General features: G+C 43.2%; 1 protein-coding gene across 1 annotated transcript in view; it reads right to left on the reverse strand.

The window, feature by feature from the left end:
* Window positions 1-511: 511 nt before the first annotated feature.
* Window positions 512-24,908, reverse strand: part of NXPH1 (neurexophilin 1) — a 392,663-nt gene continuing 368,266 nt past the window's right edge. Inside the window, exon 2 of the mRNA XM_040352273.1 lies at window positions 512-2,890. Coding sequence (XP_040208207.1) covers window positions 2,129-2,890 — 762 coding nt within the window. The 3' untranslated portion in view covers window positions 512-2,128. The remainder of the gene's footprint in view (window positions 2,891-24,908) is intronic.

Raw genomic sequence — 24,908 nt, forward strand, 5'->3', positions numbered from 1 at the left:
GGGTGAAAACGAATGCACATGTCTAATGGTCATCGGGACAAATAGAGGGGATGTGTCAAAGACTGGGGTTCTTATCCTTCCCTACACTATAGAAAAGTCAAAGGTTTAGGTAACACTTCAACATTAAAAATTTCATATTCAATTGACAAAAAATAAATACAAGAACAAGAAAAAAATGTGTCCTGATCACTTTTACTTTAGGGAATCATTATTTAACATTATTAAAGGGAGCCTACCAATTACAGGAGCGAAGAACTGATCTATAAGGCTCCTTCACCAGCTCATGTCCATTTGGCGGTTGAGTGGATTGCTCCTTCTAGCTAAAATGCACCATCGTACCCAACTGTCATGTTAATGATGTTAAACCTTACCACTTCCTCATGAATGAATTCATGTTTTGCTCAGACAGCCCCTTTAATAATCCTTATGTCTGCTCCAGTATCTTGCTTGATTATTTCATTTCCCACATCTTGACCAAAGACTAAACGACCAGGTAAAAAAATATTTAAACTCAACTTTATGTAATTTTATTTTATATACAATTTTTTTTCCAGAAATAAAATATCTAAATGCATACAGACTTCAATGTGGTATATTTTCAGCTTTTCAACAATACTTTAGCGGAATAAATGCTTTGTACATAATCATGTCCTTTGTTTTGTATTCATGAAGTTTACAGCTAATTCAATTAACATGAACTCTTCATAGTCCTTTGATTGTATTGAACCAATAACAAGCAGAAACATTTACTAGTTATATTAATAAGCTGCTCAAGTAACACTGGTTAAACTATATACAATACAAACCATTCATACAAATGTAGACTAGGATATTGAAGTATACAATAAATTTTCATAAAGATTTCCACCATTTGCAATTTACATGGTGTCCACGAGAAGGCTTTTGCTTCTTTAAACAGAGGGTCAGTTCTCTAAAGGCTGATTTTTCTGTTCTAGTAGTAGGTGTGATATGTTCAGTTATTTGCTTTTATATCATGAAAACTCCCATTGCGATGTTACCTAGGTTTCTAGGTCCAACTGTCTGCCCCATCATACACATTTTTTCCACACATTTTCTTGGAGGTATCAATAAGAGTCCTCATAAAATAAAAGAAACCAGGGAACAAAGTGTGCAACCAAAACAGAATGATCTGTTTTGAATGAACCTAGCCTTTATTTAACCTATCTTTGGAAATTCAAGGGTTTTGTGGGGGTCGTCCTCACAACAATATACTTCTTTTAGATCCAGCTAAGCTGTCTCTGGAAATGAATGAAAGCTATTCTGCAACAAACATCTGCATGGTACAATAGCCAAAACTCTCTTCTCTTCTGGATCAGCACAGTCAATCACAGACTGTTAAAGAAGAGATTTCTGACTGTTAAACCATGGAGTCCTAAGTCTTGACGTCAGTCTTGCTTTCTACGATCAAAATAGCTAAACTGGAGTCTACAGCTGGCTGGAGCATTCCTTTTAAGTGTCTCATGTTTACATCTTCCAGCATGAAAATTTTAAACGGCTATCCATCTTTATCTGGAGCAGGCTCAAATACCCATCATTCACTATCATTATTGTGCCTTTTTTTTAGAGTAGCATTTGTTGGGTTCTTGATAATAACCTTTGTAAGCTTTCCACGATTATCACACACTTTATCTGTTTTTTCTCAGTATACTTTCCTAATATATTTTATTTTCCACTAAGTTATCCCCAGAGATAGGTATAAGCCATGTATACTGGAGCATAGCACAGCAGAGTAACATCTCCATACTATGAAGTATTAAGAAAGCTTTAAGCATGGCTAATCCTTTTGGTTCCTTGTAGATTTGTCACTCAATGTTATGGGTTGGACAATGAAATCTCTCTTAACAAGGATCTTGAAAAGCGACCACTTACAATATGTATTTTGCTTTATATCCACAGTGGGTTACATCTAGTAAATGAAATATGTAGTGATTTGGGGATAGTAAATTGCATCTGATAAATTTTCCAATATAAAAGTATTTTTTTTTTAATGTAGAGTTAAATCATTTGTAGACACATTCCAGGCAATTGATGGGACTTTCTTGGGTTAAGGATCCAGCCCGGTACTTTTATTAATTCCTTAGAGGTAAGTCTTGCATACATATTATTGTCAACCAGAAGGGAAATAGGGTGTATCACTGTGGTAGTTATAATCAGGACACACCTTTTGTACTAGTTTATAATCTGTACTATAAAATGAAATATAAATACAGATCACTTTGAAGGGTTTGGAGCATAACCAAGACACATGGCTTTGGGTTTGTTCCTGATAGCAAGTTTTTGAAGGATCATAGTTGCAAAGAGTGTTCTTGGTGGCCTTGTCAACCTTCTCATACTCAATGCGACAGTTGAAGGATTTAGAATCTTTAGCGTCGATCACCGATTGCTGGGCTAGGTCAAATTCCACTATTTTGGTTGGTGGGACCAAGCTGACAGATACATTCCCCTGACCAGTGGAATTGTGTCGGAAGTAAACGCTGAAGGTTCCGTTGCCATGATCTACAATTTTCCCAGTTATCAACAAATTTAGCTTCACTGTTTTGATGTTGGAATGGAAATCCCCCCATCCGAACATTTTCTTGAACTTGCCCGTCTTCACAATTGGCCTTCTTTTGGACCTAGAACGTGGTCCTTGCAGGTCTGTTGAGTTCCTCAGCCATTCCCACAGCTCTTGTTCCGTGTACGGTTCTGGAGTGTCATATCTCATATCCAAGGAGGTTTGGTTATCTTTGCCATGAAAAGTCTGTGAAAGGAGTCGACTTATAGACAAGTCCTTGCTACTTTCTGTCCATATATGTTTAAGTGTGGATATGGATCCTCCTGGTTTTAAACTTCCAATTTTTCCAACACCTGATATATTAGCACACAACACCTGCAGAGAGAAAAGGTACCAAGTATGAAAAGGGATGTTCAAAATAATATTAAACATAACAATGAGATTAAATATTCAACATGGAATACTTTAGCTACAAGAAGCCAAAGTGTTATTTTATTTACATTTAGAGATAAGCAGATCTATGAACTCAAATTGTAATTTAGCAAAGACTTGCCCAAATTGGCTATTCCAGTCTGTCAGCTGAACCCACCCACCACTGTTCAGTCTGGGTATGTGAGCTATCAATAGGTTACTTTGTACAGGTTCACTACAGTACCTCTGGATCTGTGGGTTTCCTAGTTTCATTATGATCATTTATCTCTTTTAAAAGGTACTGAAAAGTACTCGTTGATCTGCCACACGTCCAGTGTGCTCCTAATGTACACTTTGGGCTGACAAAACAGTGCTTCTCCTGCATTGAAATCTCAACATGCAATATCAGCTACCTGCTGGACTACAGAACTCGTACTATACCCTTAACTCTAAGTCCTACTTCATACACATGCATTTCCTTCTCAGCAAAACAGGTCAGTCTAACATGATCAGAGCTGCTGTTAGAAATTATGGGGCCCCGTACAGCCTACCTAACAGCCCCCCCTACTTTTTTTTGTTACATTTTTTTAACAGCATTGGTGGGGGGCCTTAGGTAAAATATCAGGAGTGTAAACAGCCTCAGCTGTACTGGACAGTGAATGAATGGTTTACTATGCTTCAGTGATGAATCAGCGAGTGATCTGTGCCAATTGCTCACTGTGTTCATTCAGGAAAGGATGGGGCTGGTAAATAGGACATATATTCCCGCTGTCCATCCTGAAACATCCCCCTGTGTGCCCTCAGCAGCTGCTAGCAGGAGAGGAAGGAAGCTGGCAATTCTGCAGTGGAGGGGGCACACAGGGAGCCCCGGACAACAGGGGTTTGGGGACACATATACCAATCCCCCTGCAGAGCATCTAGAGGAAGAACAAGGAGGAGAAGCTAGCAGAGCTGCAGTGGGAGCCACAAGAGTTGATGATAAGGCAATACAGCCATTGCTCCTGCTCAGCAGGTGCCTGGGCCCCTCTTTTGAACTGATGGGGCCTGGGCCAGGTACAGGAGGGCTGGCTGTACTGCCTTATCAGCGACCCTGCTAACTATGCTTAAATATATTACCACTCCCAAAGCCTATGATATCTACCCTTTAAGAGAAAGATCTGTATAGGTACCTATTCTGATGGCGCTCCAGATCAATCACATGATCATGTCCTAGCATTGGCTTTAGTAAAGAGGAGAGATGGCGGGCAATGGCTGCAGAGCCTGAGCAATGACATCACCCATAGGCTTACTATGGGTTAACCACTGTCCTCCTCTACACTGAAACTGGCACTGGGACCCGATCATGTGACCTGACCAGAGCGCCCTCAGAATAGGTAAGTATACCCATCCTTTCTTTTCACTGGGTAGATAGAATAGTCTTAGAATTGGTGTGGGATTAGATTTAAGAATAGTTAGTGTTTAACTAAATTACCACTTTAAATTTCAAGAACCTCCTCACACACTGTGGATAGAAAAGGGACTCCTGGGAGATGTAGTTCTGGGGGCATATCTACATCAGTAGGAACTGAGCTCCCAGGACCTGCACCTGTAAGAAATTTACAAGTAAGGCAGTCAGGCAACCAGCATGATTTGGAAGGAGGCCAGCAATTGGTGATAGTCCTTCTCTTCCCAAGCATTCACATTAGTATTTATAACAGGTTCTGTAAAACCTAGCCTATTCAAAACCCCAACAAAATGTTCTAATACGTAACAGAATGAAGAATGTACTTATTATCTACATTAAAGGTCTAAACACTTAAAGCGGAGGTCCGGTTAAAAAAAAAAAAATGTAATTAAAAGTCAGCAGCTACAAACACTGTAGCTGCTGCATTTAATAAGGAGACTTACCTGTCCAGGGTGCCCGTAATTGCGGCAGCCGAAGCCGAGCAAAACGCTCGGGTCTCGGCTGCCCCGCCGCCATCCTCACCGCCCGATTCCCTACTGCGCATGCACGAGCCGCGCGGCGCGATGTGAATGGATGATGTCTCCTGGGACACACACAAGGTCCCAGAAAACACTGCTCCCCCATTCCACAGGAGACAGCTGAGGAGCAGAAGAAAGAAGACGGACCCCGGATCAAGATGTGGCAGATTAGGACGATCTGCCTAGCAACAGGCACTTCAGGTATGTATAAAAAAAAATATTTTATTTTTTTGCAGCATTTAAAAAAAAAAAAATTTTTTTGATGGAGCTTTGCTTTAAATACAAGAGGTAATGCACTGGTATTTTTGCACACATATAAAACTCTAAGGCCGGGTTCACACCTATGCCTAAACCGCATCCAATTCGCATAACATTATAAAATACATTGTTTTCAATGAGGCTGGTTTACATATGTGCGATGCATTCGCACTGCGCATTGCCGAAAAAACGTGTGCATTTTCTAGGCATTGCGGTGCGGCTCAGGTGCGAATTCAGGCCCATTATCTTCTATGGGTACGCATCTGATTCGCACATTCGTGTTAATTTCTCTTCAGGATTTCTCTCATTCAGCTCAATACACTTCCCCCCTCCCCCTCCCCTCTCCCAGGTCTCCAAATTCGCATCTAAAACGGAGCTGATCTGCTGAACAGTTGTTTTATCTCTCTGCAGAGATAAGAGAGCTGAAAGACAGCACAGCACTAGTGTCAATCCGGCCTAAATGTTTGCCAAATATACAGTATTTCTAGTCAAACCTTTACCCATGAGAACGTGATAAAAAATAATATTCTTTAGAAAGGAACACACATTCTACATTAATAGGTATGCTAGCAAAATTAGTGTGTGCTGTAAATCACCTCCAGTTTTGGCGGCGCTTTAGCGCTGTTTAAGCAAAAGAGGGGTTAAGAAGGGGTTAAAAGTGCCCTTGTTAGCTGTGGTGGCTCAACGCGATTGGCACTGCGCTGACAAGCCATTCACCTCTGCAGCTAGGGGTTCGGATCCCGGTCTCGGCTACATGTGAATTGAGTTTGGTGGTTCAGCCCGGCTCCTGGTGGGTGTGCTATGCGAGGTAAGCCTGCGAGGTACCCCCCTCCCACAAAAACCACCACACTTACACGCACTCAAAATTGGGTTAACATGCACGCACTTTGACCACGCAGTCTCTAAAAAGAGAGGCGAAGGACTAACGGGCCTGGTTGAGCGGGCTAGATCCTCTCACTCCCTTATAGGGAGTCCCTCTGCCCCGTTGGGCTTCAAAGCGGAGCAGGTAGGGCGGGCTGTGTGGGAGGACCCCCTCACGCACCCGCCATTGCCACCCGGGGCATGGAGAAATGTGGCAGATTGCCTGCCTACTCCCAACTCCTGCAGTCCGGCTCCTCTCTCGAGTACACGCACAAAATACACTTTAAAGGAAAAAAAAAATGCCCTTGTTGCAGCGGCTTTCGGAGTGCTTTTCAGGCACTTTGGAAGTGCTGCCCTATCATTCCAATGAGCAGGGCATTTGGGAGTGCTAAATACAGTGCTCCCAAACTGCCCTAAAAGATGCTACTTGCAGGACTTTTCTTAACATCCGCAAGCGCACCGCTCCAGTGTGAAAAGTCACATTGAAATGAATGGGAGGCGGTTTTCAGATGCTTTACAGGCTCTATTTCAAACGCTAAAACATCTGAAAACCGCCTCAGTGTGAAAGGGGTCTTAAGCTGGAGAGTGCGAAATCTGGTGCAGCTGTGCATGGTAGCCAATCAGCTTCTAACGTTAGCTTGTTCAATTATGCTTTGGCAACAAAACCTGAAAGCTGATTGGTTTCTATGCAGAGCTGCACCAGATTTTGCACTTTCTAGTTTTAGTAAATAAATAGGTGGCCCGAGCGGAAGTGGGAGTAGGTACCTGGCAAAACTAGGTACCTGCTCACCCCCCCCCCAAAAAAAATGACATGCCAAATGTGGCATAGAAGGGGCAAGGAGTGCTTGAAGCAGAACTTCCACTTTTGGGTGGAACTCCACTTTAATTTTCATACTACAATTCCACTTAAAATGGTTCAAATCCCTGTAAGTTTTTTTTTCCCTGTCTGTTTCCATCGATGGAGGTTTTTCTTTTCTTCCTGTCCTGGAGAAACAACATGGAGTTAAATGAAATCCCTCCAAAGTGATTAGGTGTCCAATGGAAGATTATCCCTTCCTTCATGTTCTGGTGACAACTGCAACATTTTGCTTTTACAGTGACGTTCTGTCCCCTATGACAGTGGTTACCAAGACAGGTAGAGATTAATAAGCTCCTCCGCAGGGACACCAATAAAACCTCTCAAAAGGCATATCTAAGAGGCATTGCGACTTAAATACTTATGCACTCGAAAAAATGAGAAAATAATCATACAAGGCATGAAGCAAGCCTTTGCTTCAATAGGTACCCAGAATGTGACCCAAAACACAAAAATACAATCAGGAGCGCCAAACCAAATGGTGAAGGAGTCCATATTGCTTTAATGGGGTTTTTTTCAGCCAGAATATGGTGGCACTCCTTATCACTGCCTGTGACCACTGCCCTGTCCACTCCAGCTTTCCACTGGTAAACACAGAAGCCGGTAGAGGAAGTTTTCTGCTCTGTTCACTTCCTCTGTCAACTTTTGTGCTTACCAGATGGAGCGCGCCTCTTCAAAAGGCTCAGGCAAGCTCAGCCACACCAACCTCACTGATTCTTCTGTAGCCCTCACTGATGACTTCTCCTAGACACTCTTAGGTAAGTAGGAGTGGGAGAGACATTGGAGAGATCTGTACTGTGGAGGGAAAGCTTTGTACTGTGTGTGTGTGTGTGGGGGGGGGGGTAATCCACACAGTGGGGGGCTCCACACTCTATTAGGGGCTCTGTACTTTGGTGGGGGAGCTCTGTACTGTGGAAGGAAAGCTTTGTATTGTGTGTGTGTGCGTGTGTGTGTGTGGGGGGGGTAATCTATGCAGTAGGGGGGCTCCGTACTGTATTAGGGGCTCTGTACTTTGGTGGGGGAGCTCTGTACTGTGGTGGTCCCTGTATTGTTTGTTGGGGGCTCTGTACTGTGTGTGTGGTGGTGGTGGGGGGGTCTGTACTGTGGAGGGAGAGATCTACTGTTGGTGAGGGGAGCTCTGTACTGGGGGGGTTCTATGCTGTGGCAGAGGGGCTCTGTATTGGTTATGTCTACTATACAGAGGCCAACACAACTCAGTATTGTAGCTATTCACTAAGACACCTCATGCCCTTGATACAACATTACGTAGTAAAAAATCGATTACTAGAAGAGACTGGGGAGAAAACATTTAACCCACCCCTCTCCTGGCCTCCCCACCATCCCCATCCCCCTATTTCCCATCCCTCCCTATCCCTCTTCCCTCTCTCTCTATCGTTTCCCCTCTATCCTTCAACACCTCTGATTGGTTTTCATTGTTTTTCGCTAACCAAGTTTTTCAAGACATTCTCAAAATATTGCCAAACATCAGAAGGCAAAGAACAAATCTAAATGTCTTCATATTGGGAAAGTGCATTGAAGTCATAGGGAAGGCAAACATAAATAGGTTACTGATGGTTTTTGACAGTGGACTGGGCTTGATTTGGCTCCTGAGGGGTATATAAACTCTTTTTCATTATTCTCGACCTGTTCTTGTGCTAACAAATGGACCCTCGTTGCCTCCATTGAAAATAAAACATTTAAACCCTTGCACACAGGCTGTCCGATTAGATCCACCTGTCAGTTTTTCAGGTGGACCTGATTGGACCCCCCAGTCTCCTCTATGGTGTGGTGGATGTCATCTGACACCCGCCTCCGCCCGATCCGATCCTGTCCACCGAAAAAAGATGGATGGTGGTCCTATTCTACATTCCGTCTGGCGGATCGGATGGAAATTGACACGCAGTCTGTTTCCATCCAATTGCCCCATAGAGGAGAGCGGGACTGTGTCCGTGTCTGCTTTGCATAGTGAAGTGGACACGGACCTGTAATCTGCCTGCTCAACAGGGATCAGCGTAGAGATCCCACTGAGCAAGCAGATTCCACTTAGCGGAGGCGCCCATGTGATAGGGGCCCAAAAGTGATGTTACACACGTAATAATTAAAGGCTAAAGAATACATAAAGCTGGCCATACACCTATAGATTATCTGCAGATTTTCTATGGTGAGATGGAAAAAGTGCAACAGATTTCTTCATGTACGCTAAACTGTGTGGATGGAGGAATCTCCCACTGGGCCAAGTTTCAGTATCTTGCTAGTCGGCCCCGCTGGCTCTCAACCTAAACAATGCCTGCACCCAATCAGAATGTTCAGGTATTGTGAGAGCCAGCGGGGCCGACTAGCAAGATACGGAAGCTTGGGCCAGTGGGAGATTCTTCCATTCACACAGTTCAGAGTAGATGGAGGAATCTGTTGCACTTTTTCCATCTGACCATAGAAAATCTGCAAATAATCTATAGGAGTATGTAAATAAACCAGCCTATACAAGTGACCATGTGGTTGCCATCATCCCTTGAAAATTGTGAATATGAAAACCTCTAGGGTTGGGATTATGTGGGCAACAAAAATAATCAAAAAAATATATATAAAAATTGATTTATTATACAAAAAAGTAGAAAAAATTCATGACAATACAATATCACATAGATAAAAATGTACAGGCATTGAAATGACAAAAAGACACATGCCACAGTACAAAGTTCCCCAACAGGGGTGAGATGGAAATGTGGCTCATCCTGGATGTGGCATGTGTCTTTTTGTCATTTCAATGCCTGTAAATTTTTATCTATGTGATATTGTAATGTCATGAATTGTTTCTACTTTTTTGTATAATAAATACATTTTTATATATATTTTTTTGATTATTTTTGTTGCCCACATAATCCCAACCCTAGAGGTTTTCATATTCATCTATAGGAGTATGGCCAGCTTAAGAAAGACAAAGAAAACACACAAAAAACACACTACATTAGAAGAAAAAAAAAAGACCAAAATATACCACCTCAAAAAACACACACCCTCTAAAAAAAAAAAAAAAACTTTTTTTTTTTTTTATTCAAACAAATTTAACCTATACAGGTTAATTCTGATTTGCCAAAATTTTACATCCAGCTAAATTAGCATTTTTGCGTTAAAGTTGATAGTTTCCGTCTCTAAAATTTTACCACTCAAAAAAAGTTCATATGACAAAAATAAACAGTAAAAACCAGACAGCAGGAACAGAAAAAAGCACGCTGCAAAAATGCTGGAAGACGGTAAGCCAGAAAGCCATAAGTATCTCAACTTGGAAAATCCCTTTAAATGTCCCGTTTAAAGGGATTGTGCACAGCTGTTCTTCTCGCACAGTGGAAGTATTCTGATACCGGAATTATAACTGTTAGAATTGGGGCTATTCTAGTATAAAAATAGCTATTAGTGCCAGCAAATCATCCTCTGGATTCCGACCCATAGAGAATTCTGATATTCTTAAGAAAACTGAATATATTCCTTGTACGAAGCTCAAATCAAATAATGGAAGAATCTATTACAGCTTCTGTCAGGCCTACATTTTAGAGAACTGACAGTGAATGTTGAAGGAGCGGCTGAGTCTTCAGAGCATTGGGATCACTTTGATGCCGTACGCATAAAAAGAGCTTTCCTTTCCAGGCTCCTACTTGCTGTCTTATCCTTATGAAGGGATTTGCAACCTAATCTCTTATAATGGGACTTAATGCAATACAAATGTACGGAAATTCTGGCAGCTCTGAGGATGGAGATGATGTGCGGTACGGATTAACAATTTGGGCAACTAAAATCAGGGCGTATAAAACAAGTGTAAAATAATGTACGTGCATCAATACACGAGGCTAATGAGAACACGAATTAGGAGAGCCGGTCTTTTGTTTTCTACTGAATATCGAGTGCCAAATGTACTCAACGTCTAATAAACATTTACATAGCTGTCAACTATCCTTGTTCAGCGGGAATAGTGCCATATTTTTAAAGCAAATCTATAGTGCTTTAAAGTTTCTTAGACGTGGTAAAAAAGTAGAACCATGGCCAGGCTCTGGACATTTTAGATAACGTACTTTTGCCATCTGTGCCTCATTGGGGCGATTGTCCTTCACTTAGTGTCCAATAGGAAGTGTGTAGGCAGGTGTGGTCCACTTTCTCCATGGCAGGTGGCACCCAGCCACTGTGGCATTACAGAGGAAGAGGAAGTCAAGAGGAACATGGTTGACTCCTGGCAGAAGTCGGTCACCTCGGTGCTCCCTCTGTATAGACTGACCTATGAAAGTAGACAGTGTCCAGGAAAGTATGATAAGAGATGGTCCGCCTGGACTGAAACATGTGCGGTCCCAGATCCCCTGCCACCCTGAGGACAAGTTGTGGGCGGGTGATGTGGTGTTCCCCTCCCCTCATCCGACCCCCCTGTGTGCCCCCCTTTTTTTTTCCTTCTATATCCTCTCCCCCTATCCCCTTGCTCACTCCCTTTTTGGGTCCCCTCCCTGCCCCCGAACCCTCACAGGATGCGCCTTTTTATGGGTTATGAGAACTGTTGGGGGTGGTGATGGGTCTGGTTTGCTATGTTATACTGGATGCTAGATGGAGTTGGATCCTTTACTGGTGTATAGGCGGGGGTTCTCCCGCCTACCCATGGACGTTCTGGATGTGCACCTTTGTATTATTGTGTTTCTGTAACCTGATTAAGATGTAATGCTGATTTGTCAAATAAAAGCTTTTTCTGTTAAAAAAAAAAATAGGAACATGGTTCCTCTATGGTTTCCTGGGTCACTGGAGCAGCGATCCAGTTGGATGCTGGCCAAGTCATGTGACCCTGGTGGCCATCTTAGAGTGGCAAAGTCCAATTAATAAACTATATAAGGCATACTAGCGTGTGGGCACTGTAGGGACAGGTCATCCGTCAGTCAGGGACAGTGTTAGCGGTGGGAAAAGGTTCCCGACAAGGAGGGAAAGCATCGGAATTCATCACTTTCCTGGAAACCTCCCTGCTTGGGCTCGGACCGGCCAGGCCGCACTCCACCCCTCGAGACAGACGCTGTCAACTAGATTGAAACCTGCTCTGCTAGACATGTGCAGAACGAAAAAAAGTGTTTTCTGTTTCGTTTCAATTCGTTATTTAAATACATTTGTTTCGTTAAATTTGATTCATTTGTTTAATTCGTTTTCGGAATTTGTTTTGTTTATTCAGTTTCAAATCGATTAGAAAAGTTTTCAAATGAATTTCGAATAGTTTTCCAATTTGCAAAAAGAATATAATAGAATAGAAAATAAAGGAATCGAATACATTTTTTTTTTTTTTCTATTCTCTTCCTTTATTTTCTATTTTATTTCATTCTCTTTGGAAATGGGAAAACTATTCTAATTCGGAAATTCGGATACATCCAAATTTTCGAATAACGAAAATGTGTCCTTATTTGGATTCAGAACAAAACAAACTGCACATGTCTATGCTCTGCTACACGCTGCTTTCATCTGTGAGTGTTTCCCGGTTGGCCCTCCTTTCACCTGGCTTGTTGTGAACTGTTGTACTTTGACTTTAACACAAGTCTTTCAACTGCATCTAGACCGAGTGTCACAGCACCACGTTGCACACACCCACAAGTGAAGAAGAACTCCCTCTAAAGCAGTGTTTCTCAATTCCAGTCCTCAGGCCCCCCCAACAGGTCAGGTTTTCAGGATTTCCATTATTTTGCACAGGTGATTTGATCAGTTTCACTGCCTTAGTAATCACCACAGCCTTTTCATCTGAGGGAAATCCTGAAAACCTGACCTGTTGGGGGGGCCTGAGGACTGGAATTGAGAAACACTGCTCTAAAGTGAGGGAATCCCAGGGTGTCACCAGAACTAGTGTCCCGATTGGAAGATATCCTCTCTAATATTTTTCTGGTCAAGGGAGGTGAATGTAAAGGAGTGCCCAAAAGGCAGTAGTTGTGAAATGAACTGCTTTATTTGGAGTACAGCAGGGCTCAAGTCCTGCGGGAACGCGTGGGAACGGAGTTCCTGCACTTTTTTCACAGCAGGAACGCAGTTCCCTTTGCAGGACTAGAGCAGCCGAGAGCAGCCGAGCCACCCGAGCCAATCCTTCACTAAACGGCGATGCCCAGCTCGAGTCACTGTCAGGGGCAGGTGAACCTTAGTAATCCTTTATGTTACTGGCTGCTTCCTGTATATGGATTCATCAGGTAGTGTGCGGGTATTCCGTCACTTCCTCGATGCCGCAATGTCTCCTGGGAGCTTTTGTCATTGTTCCCAGGAGACATTGCGGAGGTCTGCCGCGAGTTATCGCGGGATTTAGAAAGAACTTGCAGTTTAGTAATTATGCATATGAGCGTATCATTTTTTTTTTTGGTGGGGGAGTGGATCTTAGGTGAGAGTTCCCACACTTTTTTCCCCAGGACTTGACCCCTGGAGTACAGATGGTACAATATAGCCAACGCAGTCTCAGCTGATGGTCGGACATACCCAGACCTGATGCTCAGGTCCCAAACAGACCCTGAAGGGAGCCCTTTGTCCCCCGAAACATGTTGGCTATATTCTACCATATGTACTCCAAATAAAGTGGTTTATTTCACAACTACTGCATTTCGGGCACTCCTTTACATTTACCTCCTTTGATCACTACGGGAGCGACCACCTGGTGGCACCCTGAGGTAGCAGCCCATAACAGGGTTTACCACCTTCACAAAACAGTCGGGCATCAAACTCTGGAAAGAAACCTTTCTTACCTTACACCTCCTAACTACAACTAGCCAAGTCAGTCCAGCACGATCTGTCCCCTTCAAGAATACATTATTGGTCTGGTGTCAACCCAACATTTTCGTTTTTTACTTTCACTTTTGATGATATCAGTAAATAGGACAAATAGAGACAGTGATAGAGACAGTACTGTACATCTCCCTAATGGGAGGCAATCCTTTGGCCACCTAGGAGGAGGAGGGAGGTGACGCAGAGGAAGCCGTGCTGCCGCGAAGGCGAGGAAGGAGGAGACAAATGAATATTCGTTATTGTCACACTGATTCTCCTCCCGGCTAATCAGGAAGCGGCTGAAAGGAGAGGCGATCCTATTGGCTGCCTAGGAGGAGGAGGGAGAAGATACAGGGGAAGCCGCGCCACAGTGAAGCCGAGGAACGAGGAGACCCTGCCCGACCTAGATGGAGTAAGTTCAGTGACGATCAGGGGTGTGGGAGATTAGACTGACCGACCAACCAACGTGGGTTGTCAGCGGACTGACGGATTGCTGCCCCCTGCTAAAAAATACCACCAGCCGCCACTGATGTATGGTATAGCATCTTTGGCAGTCGAAGAGTTACCACCAAACTCAAGCTGATACAATGCACCGTGTGATCAAACGTTCCTTTAATCGGAAATTACAATTTGTGGGGGATGGGATAACAGCCTGCAATGAATACAATCCCCTCACTGTCTCATTCCCCGCTTGTAATGAGAAAATCAATCCACAAATAAGCTGAATCGGCACATTTTTTTTAATACTCCTGAAAGCAAGACTCTCCTACAATTTCATGTTCCGATACATAAAACCAATTTTTTTTTTTTTTTAAAGGTTCTGCAACCTACAGACGTTTTTTCTATTTCGTCATATAGCGGCGTGTCGCCTATACAGAATGCCATTGCGTATATTTGGTGTTTCTAAAATAAAAAAATAACTTTCCCGTGAAACAACACTTCAAATTATCAGACACTCTTATCATCTCTCTCGCAATTTATCAATTTTCCGAGTCAAATGAAAAATGACTTTTCAGAAATGCCATATCCCTGGCAGACTACTCCACCTGAGGATCATTCATCAATGCTTCATTGAAAATAAGAAATCTATTTTAGAACATGCTGGATTGATGTACGAGTCCAGTCCCTCTCAGTGCAACGCTTTGCTTTCATGTCAGACTATTCAAATGGCTTAAGTCAATTTCCTAGAGACACTTAACTTCATTAGATCTACTTTTTAGGGTATTAGCCTGTCGGTTAAAATAGCGTACATAGCGGATAGGCCGTCGCTTAATACAAACCCTTGAGAATTCGACTGGGAATATTGATATTCTCAACACAATTGCCAAAGTTAATGGCCAGACCACCTGACTCAGTATGAAGGAAGCTAATGCAAGTATATTCATCCATTTAGTGTGCATTCCTTTATTATGGAGACACAAAATATATACAAATAAATCCTTATAGCAATTTCAGTGCTTAACCACTTGTCCACCGGGCCTATTTTGGCACTTCTCTCCTTCATGTAAAAATCCAAATTTTTTTGCTAGAAAATTAATCAGAACCCCAAAACATTATATATATATATATATATATTTTTTAGCAGACACTCTAGGGAATAAAATGGCGGTCATTGAAACGTTTTTTTCTCGCACGGTATTTGCGCAATAATTTTTCAAAAGCCTTTTTTGGGAAAAAAAAAACAGTTTCATGAATAAAAAAATAACAAAACAGTAAAGTTAGCCCAATTTTTTTGTATAATGTGAAAGATGATGTTACGCCGAGTAAATAGATACCTAACATGTCACGCTTTAAAATTGCCCAAACTTCGGTACTTAAAAATCTCCATAGGTGACGCTTTAATTTTTTTTACAGGTTACTATTTTTGAGTTACAGAGGAGGTCTAGTGCTATTGTTGCACACGCTCTAACGCACGCGACGATACCTCACATGTGGGGTTTGAACGGCGTATACATATGTGTGCGGGACTTGCATGTGTGTTCACTTCTGCGCACAAGATAACAGGGGCAGGGGCGTTTTGAAAAAAAAAATGTATTTTATTTTTATTTCACTTAATTTTTTTTTTTGATCACTTTTATTCCTATTTCAAGGAATGTAAACATCCCTTGTAATAGGAATCAGTGTGACAGGTCCTCTTTATGGAGAGATGTGGTGTCAATAAGACCCCGCATCTCTCCTCCAGGCTTACAAGCATGAAATCGGTGAAAGAAAATCACTGATCACATGCCGACAGCCGCGATTGCGGCTTTGTTTACTTCCGGGTACCGGCGTGATGTCATAACATCACGCCCGGGCCTCCGACGGTCATAGAGATGACTCACCAGTCACCAGTCATCTCTATGCTTTCCAGGTAGCGCCGACCGATTCACTCTCTGGGCCCCCGATGGCACGGGGGAGCCCGGAGAAGCACCGGATGGCGGAGGGAGGGGGGACGTCGCTTTGATCGTTCTTATCGTGCAGAGAATCGGCGGCTGAAGAAGGTGATATCTGAATGATGCGTGTAGCTGCTGGCATCATTCAGATATCACCGCACAAATTCGAGGACGTCATGTGACGTCCTCCGGTGGACAAGTGGTTAAATTGTAACTCTGCTTTTAAAAAAAAAAAATATATAGCAAACAAAAAAATAATATAGCATGTGCAATTGCTACACAAGCCATGTTGTAATTTAACGTTAAGAAAAATTATGTTTGCTTTTCGCTTTGCAGCCGCTGTAATTTTTTTTGTAACATTCCATGCGTTATGGCAACCTGAAGGTGTTCTGTACACCATTGTACCCAGTGTAGCAGAACGACCACAAAAATGTCATTTCTGGCTTACTTGATGGGCCTAATGTATTATCATTAACCACTTAAAGCGGGAGTTCACCCATTTGTAAAAAAAAAAAAATTCTCCCCTTAGCTTCCTGCTCGTTCGGTCTAGGGGAATCGGCTATTTGTATTAAAATATGAGCAGTACTTACCCGTTTTCGAGCTGCATCTTCTTCCGTCGCTTCCGGGTATGGGTCTTCGGGAGCGGGCGTTCCTTCTTGATTGACAGCCTTCCGAGAGGCTTCCGACGGTCGCATCCATCGCGTCACTCGTAGCCGAAAGAAGCCGAACGTCGGTGCGGCTCTATACTGCGCCTGCGCACCGACGTTCGGCTTCTTTCGGAAAATCGTGACGCGATGGATGCGACCGTCGGAAGCCTCTCGGAAGCCTGTCAATCAAGAAGGAACGCCCATTCCCGAAGCCCATACCCGGAAGCGACGGAGAGGATGCATCTCGTAATCGTAAAGTACTGCACATATTTTAAAATAAATAGCCGATTCCCCTAGTAAAAAAGAGCAGGAATCTAAGGGGGAAAAGTGCCCTCTAAGGGTGAACCCCCGCTTTAAGCTCCAAAAGATTTACCCCCTGTGATGGACCCCCATGCTCAAGATGAGTCTGTCCACCGTAAAAACGTCCTCTGTCCGGTACCAGCACAATCCAAGGTCCCTTAGCCCACCCAGTCACTTTGTCGAAGCATCAGTGTAGGGTAAAACAACAGACTCTTTATTCAAACACATGTAACAACAGATATAACACTGAGAGACAATCCCCCCTCCCTTTGAGTAATAAGGGACACACAGGTACTGTATATACTTGAGTATAAGCCGAGTTTTTCAGCACAATTTTTTGTGCTGAAAATGCCCCCCTCGGCTTATACTCGAGTCACCTTTTTGCGCCTGATCTCCTGGACTTTGGGGACCCAGTACTGGCTGGCCATAGGTCCCTTGGACCCGCACACATGTAGCCCCACTCTTCCTCTACAAGTGTAAAAAGTTTGTTCTCAGGGGGACCTAAGGCCGAGGAGCACCGATTTTTCAAAGCCAGGCACCCCTTCCGTAGACTCCCATGTTAAACGGTTATTTCTCCAGTGACTTTGGGGACCTGGGCCTGGCCGGTCATAGGTCCCCTGGACCTGGAACTTGGCACAAATGTAGCCCCATTTCTTCCTCTACAAAGTGTGCAAAGTTTGTTGTCTGGGGGACCTATGGCTGGGGAGCACCGATTTTTCAAAGCCGGGCACCCCTTCCATAGACTCCCATGTTAAATATCAGTCTAGTCATGGACACAGTGAGGCATGGGCATAGTGAGGCATGGGCACAGTGAGGCATGGGCACAGTGAGGCATGGACACAGTGAGGCATAGGCATAGTGAGGCATGGGTATAGTGAGGCATGGGCACAGTGAGGCATGGACACAGTGAGGCATGGACACAGTGAGGCATGCACATGGACACAGTGAGGCATGCAGATGGACACCCTCGGCTTATACTCGAGTCAATACGTTTTCCCATTTTTTGTGGTAAAATTAGGTGCCTCGGCTTATATTCGGGTCGGCCTATACTCGAGTATATACGGTAAATCAAACATTTCACCAAGCTCATACAATAGTTCAGCAGTTGGAAAGATGACATTTCTGGAGGGATATTGTTCAGTAATGTTCAGTAATGTTACTGCCCAAAGTGAAAAAGCCCCTTCATTCCTTCAGCACAAACCACACACACAGAATCCAGGACAACAGTGTCGAAAGGAAATGCTGAGAAATGTGTGGTTGTATGGTGAGTTGGGTTAGGCAGACCCAACTGGAGTTCTCGGTCACCCTGTACCCCTAATAGACAAAGGGGTAACTTACGCATAGGAGGGGCCGGGGGAGCGGGATAAGGAGCTTAGAGTGCTATCCAAGATAAGCTGGGTTCCGCCAGCCCACACACCCCTTCATGACCAGGCCATTATTTGCGGTAAGGCACTGTGTTACTTTAACTGAAAATTGAGCGGTCATGTGACGCTGTACCCAAATACAACTTATTTCCTTTTCCCCCTCACAAATAGAGATTTATTTTGGTGTTATTTGATCCCCTCTGTGGTTTTTAAGAAGATAGAAGTGCCTTCAGCGATGACAGGTCGCCACTGGAGGGCTTCGATTTCAGGTACGTCTGTCATAATGTGCTAGTTTGCAGTACATACTAGAACATTATGACTTAAACTGCCCAGTGCCTATTTTTTTTTTTTTTTTTATGCAGTTAGCTACCGTTTTAACACTGTGGCCAGCTTATATTGTATATGTCCTTTCCATATAGATGGCCAAATACCAGTTCTGTATTTCTCAAATGCCCCTACAGTAATATGTTCTTTAGATATTAAGTCACATATGATTCATGGTGACCTTACACAATTTGCTGCACCGGGCCTGTCTGTCTGAAGCTCCATATTGTACATACTGTATATATATATATATATATATATATATATATATATATATATATATATATATAAAATGCAATAGCTGCTTGCTTTGCTAAACTACATCCATTTTATCTGTTTTCTTAACCTCTTTTGCCACTAGCATTTTATGTAGATCAGAGGCCATAGACATTTTTAGGAGACATCAAAGGAAAATTATATTTTTATACTATTTACCTCATTGCCACTGGTAATATATGCACATGAGAGCAGGAATCATTCTGTTTGATGTTTTTATGGGGGAAGGAGGGGTGGGGGGGGGGGGGTGTTATGTTATTCAGGGAGGACAAAGATAAGGTACGTAGTAAATGTAGCATTTGTAAAGGATGTGAAGAGGATGTCGGTATAAAAATAGCTTCCGAAACTGGATGTTCTCATTTGATTGCCAATGATGGTTTTTCTATAGTGTGCATAGAGCATGGTTTGTAAATGTCAATAATCCACTGCCTTTTATTTTTATCTTTTATTTAAAGTCTAACTAGAATACAGGGACAGAGTCACCCCACAACAGGAAGTGCCTGAACAAGGACCCTTATGGCATGATTACTAATAGGGATGAGGTTGGGCCAAACCCATGTTAGGCCAAACCCGGAAGGAAGCTAGCCGGTGCCGGCAAAATTAGATCACTGACCTAATATAATCATGTGACCATATTAGGCCAATTATGTCACCAGTATCCCCGCACCTACACAAATGGGCAGGAATGCTTGTGAAATCATTGACCTAATACGGTCACATGGCCACATCAAGTCAATCCCTTGATTAGGACAGCTCTGACAGCTTCCTTCTGGGTTCAGCAGAAAGTGGGATGGGGGCCAAACCCAAACTCCTACTGGTGATCATGTCACAAAGTAGCTTGTTCGGTCATCTTGTCAAGGCATGGACCTGAACCCAATAACTCAGCTGTGTCCAGCAGTAACTCTTTCACCTGAAATGCTGGACAGCTCCCTGTCTAATTGCTTAGACCAGGGGTGCCCAACCTTTTGAAGAGCGAGGGTCACTTAAGCGAATGGGTAACCAGTCGGGGGCCACAATGAACAGAGCAGGCAGATGACAGGTCCATATTCAGTTTGCATATGCAGAGCAGACAGGGGTACAACCCACTCTACACTATTGGCCCTCCAATACGATCTGCCCAGATCGAAGGGGACAGATCCCCCCCTTCTGTGGTGTGTGTGTGTTTTTATTTGTTTTTTTTTATAGCAGATCGAATTAGAGGTAGGTGGGTGTAAACGGCACAAGTCCATTTTACATCTGTGGCTCAATAGAGGTGAATGAAGGGTCCAATTGGGTCAGGCTGATAGTGTTAAAGGGGCCTAAGTGCTTTCACACTGATGCGCTGCGGTAGACCCACAACCACTGCAGAACAGATATGCTTATACTGTATATACTCTGTGATTTTAGTATTAAACTTACCATTAATAACAGTCTTCCATTCAGGTATCACCAGCTGTTGCTGTCCCAGGCAGAGCGCATTTGTTATTACTCCACCTGTGACAAGAGTTGGCGCTATACATGAAGCATCGGCTTATGCCAACCCACCATCCCAGAACAGGAGGTCGCGGGCCACATCAGAGTGCTCCGTGGGCCACATGTGGACCCCGGGCCACTGGTTGGGAACTCCTGGCTTAGACAACCTTGTCTTATGTCTTGCTTCTCATGAACGCTGGACTCTTTGATCCTCCCATTAACTTTCTGATTTAAGGCATGTCTCTGCACTTTCTGGTTGCCAGATTATTCTGCTCTCTCCAGCCAATATCTCGCTCTTGTCACTCCTGCTGCTGTCCATATCTTCGCTACCATTTGTTACTGACCTTTGGCTTCGTCCTCGATTATGCTTCTGCTTCATCCCCACATGCAACTACTTGTTACTGACCTTTGGCTTGGTCCTCGACTACGTTTCTGCTTCAACCCCACATGCAACCACTTGTTACTGACCTTTGGCTTGGTCCTCGACCACGTTTCTGCTTCATCCCCACATGCAACCACTTGTTACTGACCTTTGGTTTGGTCTTCGACTAGGTTTCTGCTTCATCCCCACATGCAACCACTTGTTACTGACCATTGGCTTGTTTACTGACTACACTACTGCTTGATCCCTTATCTGCTATATCTGCTACTGGACCCCTTGCTTACCTCCTGGTGGGGAGATCCTGAATAACTAACACACAGCAAAGCCCATCTCCACCATCAGTTAGTACTTGGACCCCGAACCACCAGTGAGCCTGTATCATCCACAAGGGTGACCTGCATGTTCACTTATCCAGCTGGTCGATTGGAGCTTCGCTACTGCTATAGCTACTGGTCTCTAAGCCTGATCCCTGACCGTGACAGAATAATCTGGAAAACAGGAAGTGCAGAGACTTGGCCTAAACCAAGAAGTTCATGGGAGGATCAAAGAGTTCATGGTTTATGAGAAGCAAGACATAAGGCAAGGTTGTCTAAGCAATCAGGCAGGGTGCTGTCCAGCATTTAAGGTGCCTCAGCGAGAAGAGTTACTGCCAGACACAGCAGAGGTCCTGAGTTCCGGTCCAGGCCCTGACACACTTCCTGTTTTGGGTTGACTCTGTCCCTGTCTTCTAATTATGCTCCTGCATTACCCTGTCACACAAACCCTTGGAGGAGGCTACAAGCCACTATACCGTCACATGGTGTTAACATGGCCCATCTTTGTCAATGGAAGCCAGTCCAGAGCAATACTGTGCAGCGGATGCCTGAGCAACTGCAAGTAGACAAGAAGCATCTCAAATAGACTGGAGGAGAGCAGAAGCACTGAGACATAATACAGAATGAAAAAGGTGATAGCAGTATATAGCAGTATTCTATAGGGAAAATCGCTGCCAATTATTTATGGTAAAAAAACTTTTGCAAATTGATTGTCATGTTGGGGTTAAGCGCTACTATTTTGCTGTAGATTGCTATAGCATACAAAAGGAAATTGTTAAATATTCACACACAGAGGAAACCTAAACTAGCTAACTTGCACTATTCCTGGCCTCTTACACAGAGCTTGGCGCTCTTCACTGCAGCTATGCCAAAAGCTTTCCTTCTCCCGTGCACATCTCATTAGCGTATTCATTGGTGAACAGCAAATGTAACATTAAAATGAGCTGAACAGCACCATGCTTCTGATTACATTTGCATGTGTTATGGATGAATCTGAAGAAAACGGGCCCAGCTGGGGCAAGTCGGCATTTAACTGCCTGAATCTGCATAGCGAGACAGTGGGGTGGCTGTGCTGTGCCGTCTCCATCACGCTCTACTTTCTGCCATGACAGAGCTGTCTTTGTAATCTGATTTAGGAAGTAAATTCAATAACGATTAAATGATTAGGTAATGTTATAGTGATCATTAATATTTATCCCGGAGGAGTACAGTTGCATGAAACTGCTACAGCGAGCTCAATTTCACTTGTATCTTGTTAACTTTATAAAACATAATTAAATATATTATTTCTTGGAAAGAGCTGTATGGTGTAAATGAAGATAGATAGATAGATAGATAGATAGATAGATAGATAGATAGATAGATAGATAGATAGATAGATAGATAGATAGATAGATAGATAGATAGATAGATAGATAATTACTAAAAAACAATGGCACCACCAGGTATGCCAACCCTATCCCATAAAAGCAATTAAAATACCCCAACAACAATTGCTCCCTGCAAACATAACAATGATATCATATATCATGTATCCTATAAACATGTGAAGTGTAGATCGAGGACTACAAAGCTAATATATTGTGTCAATAGTGACAGAAAATAATAATAAAAAAAAATAATGCAATAATATCCCTACATGTATACAAAGTAAGCTTCACTGAGCTAAAAAAATAGATGTAATGAATGCAGCAATATCAGAGTAACCCCTAACGCAAAATACGGTGAGAGCCGGTGGACCCCAGTAAATTCCAAAGTAAAGAGAATTAGGGGAACATGCCACATACACTATATTGTCAAAAGTAATAGGACACCTGTTTTCACACGCACATGAACTTTAATGGCATCCCAGTCTTAGTCCGTAGGGTTCAATATTGAGTTGGCCCAACCTTTGCAGCTATAACAGCTTCAACTCTTCTGGGGAGGCTGTCCACAAGGTTTAGGAGTGTGTAAAGGCAGGCAGTCCAATACTTTTGACAATATAGTGTATATGCCTATAAGGGAGAGAAGGCCAGATGAAGCCACACATGTATTGTGGTGTGTAGTTCCGCTTCTTCAGGAGCACCCCTAGCTTGACTGTATAGGTGCTCTATGTGAAGCCTGTACCAAAATTATTGCATAAGTGGGGATAACTTTTTTATTAATATACATAGATCTTTCAAATGTTGCATGTTGGTAGAGTCCATCTCCCTCTATAGTTGTTCTTCTTCTTATGTGTCTTTTCAGATAAATAATGGATTCCAAGCAGAAGCAATGTGCTGGTTTTGAGTTCTTGATGAAACAAGGGTGCAGGCTGTCCAACATCCACAGAAGACTACATAATGTTTATAAAGATGACACCATTGACAAGAGCAATGTGCACAGATGGATAAAGAAGTTTGAATATTGTCATCTCCATAGACATTCTGTAGCCTTCTGTGAAATGCTGGACAGCTTGTAAGCCCTCCTTCATCAAAAACTCAATGGTGGCACATTGCTTCTGCTTGGAATCCATTATTTAGCTGCATTGAAAAAGAAGTAGCGATACTATAGTAGAAGAGTTACGCTACCAACATATGAAATTTGAATGACCTATGTAAATTAATAAAAAAGTTATGTCCAAAAATATCTTATGAGGTATAGTCCTCGTACATAACATAGACTTTGCACTGCAGTAACTTACACTGATGCCGCGTACACATGGTCGGAACTTCTGACAACAAATGTTCGATGTGAGCTTTTGGTTGGATATTCCGACCGTGTGTAGGCTCCATCGGACATTTGCTGTCGGAATTTCCAACTACAAATGTTTGAGAGCTGGTTCTGATTTTTTCAAACAACAAAAGTTCTTGTCGGAAATTCCGATTATCTGTATGCAATTATGACGCACAAAAATCCTACGCATGCTCGAAATCAATTCGACGCATGCTCAGAATCATTGAACTTCACTTTTCTCGGCTCGTCGTAGTGTTGTACGTCACCGCATTCTTGCCGTTCGGAATTTCCGACAACATTTGTGTGACCGTGTGTATGCAAGACAAGTTTAAGCAAACAATCTGTCGGAAAAAAATCCATGGTTTTGTTGTCGAAATGTCCCATCGCGTGTACGCGGCATAAAGATAACAATAGCTAAGTGGCTAAAATACAGCAGGAAGAAAATCGGTTCTCATAGATTAAAACAAGGTCAAGAAAAGTCAGGAAAAGTGAGGTCAGCAACAAAGCTCAATCTATGAAGCAGCAAAACTTGCACACATCACTGAACAAACTATATGATGGGAAACATGAAAGTGGAGACAGTTGCCCCTAAAAATTGAGCTTAACAATTCAGGAGGACACCAATGCTCACTGAAAAGTTGGTGGTCTCGGCAATGAACCTGCAGGTGAACAAGATAAATGAGAGCATAAAGATACTGCTGATGCTTGCTTGTGGACTCTGGAAAGTAGTCCATGATATAGGACAGTGGTCTCCAAACTTTGCAAACAAAGGGCCAGTTTATTGTTCTTCAGAATTTAGGAGGGCCGAATTGTGGCCAGTGGGTGCAGAAAAAGTCCCGGGCCCAGCATCAGTGAGATTAAATATGGCCTCAGGGATGGTGGTCAGTAGGAGAAAGAGTAGTGCCCCTATCAGTAGGAGGAATATTATCCCATCATTGGTATAAGTGGAAGAGTTAGTGCCCCCTTGTTGGTGTCAGTGGGAGGAATAGCGCCTCATATCAGTGGGAGGATTAGTGCCCCAAGGGCCGGATAAAGGCCAGCAAACGGCCACATCTGGCCCTCGGGCCACAGTTTGGAGACCCCTTATCTAGGATGACCCAGCAGGAGAAGCCAAAGTAGAGTGAGACCCATGGAGTGCACCAGAGAAAACCTGACCAAAGGGAACATCACAAACAG

Source organism: Rana temporaria, chromosome 5, assembly GCF_905171775.1.
Source record: "Rana temporaria chromosome 5, aRanTem1.1, whole genome shotgun sequence".
Classification (NCBI taxonomy): domain Eukaryota; kingdom Metazoa; phylum Chordata; class Amphibia; order Anura; family Ranidae; genus Rana; species Rana temporaria.